At 54.5% G+C, this 4979-nt stretch overlaps 1 protein-coding gene across 1 annotated transcript; it reads right to left on the bottom strand.

Moving 5' to 3' along the window:
• Positions 1–253: 253 nt before the first annotated feature.
• On the bottom strand, positions 254–2278 carry LOC119365562. Its single transcript, XM_037631200.1, has 4 exons — positions 2050–2278; positions 1725–1925; positions 1232–1447; positions 254–1080 (listed from the first exon to the last, which is right to left on the bottom strand). The coding sequence occupies exons 1-4, from the start codon at positions 2110–2112 to the stop codon at positions 820–822; spliced, it is 741 nt and encodes a 246-aa protein (XP_037487097.1). The 5' UTR covers positions 2113–2278; the 3' UTR covers positions 254–819.
• Between the last annotated feature and the right edge of the window lie 2701 nt (positions 2279–4979).

Here is a 4979-nt window from a genome sequence, read left to right as displayed (position 1 = left end):
CGGTCCAGCGACGACGTCGGCATCGGCCGGCCGCTTTCATGAATGGCGGGTCAAGCAAGTTAGGCGGCAGGCCGGCCGCCCCGCCCGGTGCTGCTGACGGTGCCACAGTGCTCCCACTTCCTCGCCACCGTCTCCTTCAAATCCGCAGAGATTTTTCTGGCACCGGCAGAGTATCCTCTCAGACTCACAGGTCTCCCTGCATTGCAGTCAATTCAAGCATTTGGACGGAAACGGGGAAGAAGAAGAAGAAGAATTCAAGCAAAAACAAGCACAGTGACATTGAAGAAGGCCGTCAGGAGCAGCAAGCATTCTGAAGGTTATTACAGGACGACGAATATCAACACCAGTCTCGCTACCATTCCCCATCTGTGATAGTATACATATATGTACATCTACCATATCAAACACACCTAAGAACAACCAACGCCTATAAGGAAAGAAACTTGCAAAACTTAGTAGCTAGCTACCACATCACGGAGTAAAAACTTCTACTACGACTACTACCTCCCGCCGTTCCGGGGAGACGAACACACCCAAACCCTTCCTTCCTGTTACCAGCACAGTAACTGTTTGTAGTAACTATGATGAAGTAGTGGTGACTATCCCGCATTGCCCTGCACCGGCCTCCTCGTCCAGAAGCGCAGAGGTGCGGCAATGGCGGCTCGTTATTTTTTGCTTAAGCTCCTTCCTTCTCCTTGGTGTATAGAACAGAACGGAACGGAAAAACTCTAGAGGTAGATATGGATGGATGGATGTGTATGCTACAGTGGTACCGGCGAGGGAGGCGGGCGGGCGCGCGTTGCTCTGCTTTGCTCTTGCTCAGAACTCCACAATGAGGTTGCCGAAGGGCGACCGGTGCGGGATGCCCTTGCGCCGCTTGGAGGAGCGGTAGCTGTTGGCGGTGGCCGGCGGGGTGGACGGGGAGAAGCTCTGCACCACGCTGCTCTTGTCGCTCCCGCCGCTGGTGATGGTGGACGAGTCGTCCGAGTCCGACGCCGCCGCCTTCTTCAGCTTCAGCTTCATCTTCTTGCCGCCGGCGTGCCTCTTCCGGCCGCGGAACTCGCCGGAGGTCCCAACGATCTGCGCGTCCACACATAAACAACCAAATCACAATGCCGCTCCAGAGCACGCCCAGTCCAGGCGAGCTGAACTGAGCTGAGCTGAAGCAATCTAGCAGAGGCGTTGACCGACCCGGCGGTGCAGAGCACCATTAGTGGGCTACAATACGTACCTTGCATCCGAGGGAGCAGAAGCGGAAGGTGTCGAGGAGGCTGCGCTCGCAGACGTCGCAGGTGTTGGTGACGCCCTTGCCGGGCCTGGGCTGCGGGCGCTCGTTGAGGAACACGACGCGCGCGCTGTTGATGATGTAGGTCTGCACGCCGGTTATGTCCAGCACCTTCTGGATCTCCGACACGCGGATCACGTCGTGGTAGGAGGACCTCCTTATCTGCCAGCAATGGAACACAACCAACGAACATGGTCAGAGAGTATAGGGATGAGATGGAACAGGGGGCGGCTCAAGGAAGGAAGTTAGTTAGGCGGGTTCTTGGATGCGTGTGGGGGAAGAGAGGCCGTTGGGAGCTGGAGGATACACCAACTGCAAATCTAGCAGCTTGGTGCGCTCCAACGGAAACGAAACAGGGAGCATCTTCTTCCCCGGCCGGCGCGGATGAAGACGAATCCAATGCGAAGGGAGAAAGGAAAGGGAAGAAATGGTATGGTACCTGGATGGCGTGGTGGCCGTGGTGGTAGGCGAGGCACTGGGAGCAGAGGGCGCCGTTGATGCAGTCGAGGCAGTACATGTTGCACTCGCACTTGTGGGCGTCCGCGTGCATCTTGCATTGCCCGAAGAAGCTGGTCGCCAGCAGCGGCTTGAGCCACGGCGGCCACCGCTGGTTCTCGGCCTCGTCGCACTCGCCTCCGCCCTGCCGCATTCCATCCGAAACCACGCCATTAGCCAGAGAACCACCCAATAAAACCAACGAACAGAGCATTTAATCTCACAGAGAAAGAAAAGGTGAACAGGGGAAGCAGAGATTTGGACGCTACCATGTGGCCGCCTCTGGCGGTGTTGATCCTGAGCAGCAGCGGCGCCTCGTCGTGGAATGCCATTTCGGTCCCGAACCAAACACGGCAAGCGGCAGAGGAAGAAGAAGGAGGCGTGGGGAGCGCAGAGGATTTGCTTGGGAGGGAAAGAGGAGAAAGGGGGAGGGGGGCTTTGGAGGGAGGAAGCGGAGGCGGAGGAAAGCCGAGGAGGCCTTTGTAGACCGGGAGGAGGGAAAGGTCGCGAGTGTCACAGCACTGGGTAGACAGTGGTGGTGGTGGTGGTAAACCAAACCAGCAGGGGAGGATGCTTTCAGGGGCGCGTTTGTTTCGTAGCGCCCGTGCTTATCCGCTCCCGCCCGGGTCCGGGTCCGTGCCATCACCGGCCAACCCGGCTTGGACTTTTGGGCCCTCCTCTCCTCCATTGCTTCGTGGCGACTCACCCGGTGGCTAGCCGTGTTGTCCTGTCGAGAGGAACTCGCACCGGTGCAACAGTTGCGGCAGGCCATTGGTGGCAGCGGCAGCGGCGGTGCAGGGCGGGGGCACGCGGCCGGCATCAGCACTGACGTCGGGCGTGGGCGGGTGCGGGTCGGGTCGCGTTGCCATCCGATAATAATCCGGCCGACTACGTGTCCTCGTTGATGCTGCTCCCTCGGTTTGTTTTTGTTTATGCGTGGTGCTTCGTGCGGCTTCTTTCCTCGTTCGTCACTCGCTTTGCTCCACCAATGCCGCTCTACGGGAGTGCCTATTTTGGCCGGAGCAATGCTACACAGACGACATCTTGGCAGCCGATTCATGCACGACACATGTTAGCAGCCGTCCATCACTTTGGCTCCATGGGTTAGTGCCATCGATCACAGCTTCGTGCAGGCATCGTCCGCCAAGGTGTCGTGTGCATAGTGATTTCGTTTTGGCCGCTAGGGGAGTGGGGGCACAGGTGCCGAGGGAAGCACCCAGACACGTTTTCTCCGCGGAAAAGTTACCGCCACTAACCACGCCACACTATCACTAACCACGCGATTAGCACAGCACGATCGTCAAAGAGGAGGAAAGATAATCACCATGGCGCCTGCTCCGGTGCGTTGAACCCAGTGGACGGGGAGGGATCGGATGCTTGCTCTCGCATTCTGAGGTGGACGCTGTCACGGGCGTAGCTCACTGTTGCGAATATAATAAAGATGCTCTAGGTAATATGGGTGCACCCGGTCTCGGTGCATGTATTCATGGCTGAGTTTTCTCCTCCCCCGGAAGAAAAGGAGCGCAAAATTCTCTTCCCCCTCAAACTTTAAGAAAAGATAGGAACATTGTGAACAATTTAAACGTGGGCGTGTAAACATGTTGTAACAGCCCAGGATAGTATCCTAATTTAAAAAATGTTATTTCAGTTTTCATCATCATTGCATCATGCCATCAGCTCATCATGCTTTAATCTTGAAATGAGGTTGAATTAAAACCCCAATATTGTTCAAATACCAACCCTAGCTAAAATGCAACCCAATAAAATGCATACATCTCCGATCTATTTACAAATTGACAGATTAGAAATGATTAGTTCTCTTTAGAACTATACCGTTATTCTTTCAACATGATTAGGGACATACAACATATATTTCCAAAATTTATATTGCCATTTCATTTAATAGTGATTAAATGGCCTATTCTCCCTGTCGGTGTCAAAACCGTCGGATCTCGGGTAGGGGTTCCCGAACTGTGCATCTAGGCGGATGGTAACAGGAGACAAGGGGCACGATGTTTTTACCCAGGTTCGGGCCCTCTCGATGGAGGTAAAACCCTACTCCTGCTTGATTGATATTGATGATATGGGTAGTACAAGAGTAGATCTACCACGAGATCAAAGAGGCTAAACCCTAGAAGCTAGCCTATGATATGATTGTTATTCGTCCTACGGACTAAAACCCTCCGGTTTATATAGACACCGGAGAGGGTTAGCGTTACACCGAGTCGGTTACAATGGTAGGAGATCTACATATCAGTATCGCCAAGCTTGCCTTCCACGCCAAGAAAAGTCCCATCCGGACACGGGACGAAGTCTTCAATCTTGTATCTTCATAGTCCAGGAGTCTGGCCGATGGTGATAGTTCGGCTATCCGGACACCCCCTAATCCGGGACTCCCTCAGTAGCCCCCGAACCAGGCTTCAATGACGACGAGTCCGGCGCGTAGATTATCTTTGGCATTGTGAGGCGGGTTCTTCTCCAAATTCCATATACTTGTCGAATAGTGTCCGGCTTCTGATAAATGCTGCGCTCCTTGGCTTCCACGCCCAATAATGGCCATCTTCCACGTGTTGAACGAATGCGAAAAGCCAGGGTATTTTTACACTTTCCCCCCTAGCTGCGCAAATGAGCCGCCTATAAAAAGAGACGAGGATCTAGATCCGAATCACACCATTCCCCTTTCGCAAGCTTTCATCGGAACGCCTCTGACAAAAAATCCATTCCATCATGGACAGTCGATGCTGCTCCTCCTCTCGCGCTCCCAGCCCCCGGCCTGGGGATTGGGAGAGGTGCTCAGTCCCGCATAGCAAGCTAGTGACGCTCCAAACCAAGGGATTTCTTCCCCCAGCCTTCATGGTTCCGGTTCGAACCGGACTCACCACCTATAAGGGCGGAAAGCAAGCGGAGAGCGTCCCCGATCCTTCCAAAGGAGAGCGGGTATGCTTTGTCTCTTATCTGATAAGAGGACTCGGATTTCCAATACATCCGTTTCTCCGGGGGCTCCTGGAGTTCTACGGCCTCCAGCTCCACCACCTTACGCCTGCCTCCATTCTGCACATCGCGGGCTTCATAGCCCTTTGCGAACTGTTTTTGGGCGTCGAGGCTCATTTTGCGTTGTGGAAGAGATTATTCTGCCTCGTACCCCGTTCTCATGAGGGGTCAATATATCAAGTGGGCGGAGCCGAGCTATGGCGCATCG

The sequence above is a fragment of the Triticum dicoccoides genome, chromosome 2B (genome assembly GCF_002162155.2).
Source record: "Triticum dicoccoides isolate Atlit2015 ecotype Zavitan chromosome 2B, WEW_v2.0, whole genome shotgun sequence".
In the NCBI taxonomy this organism is placed as follows: Eukaryota; Viridiplantae; Streptophyta; class Magnoliopsida; order Poales; family Poaceae; genus Triticum; species Triticum dicoccoides.
The sequence above is the reverse complement of the archived record's forward strand: the minus strand, read 5'-3'. Positions and strand labels throughout refer to the sequence as shown.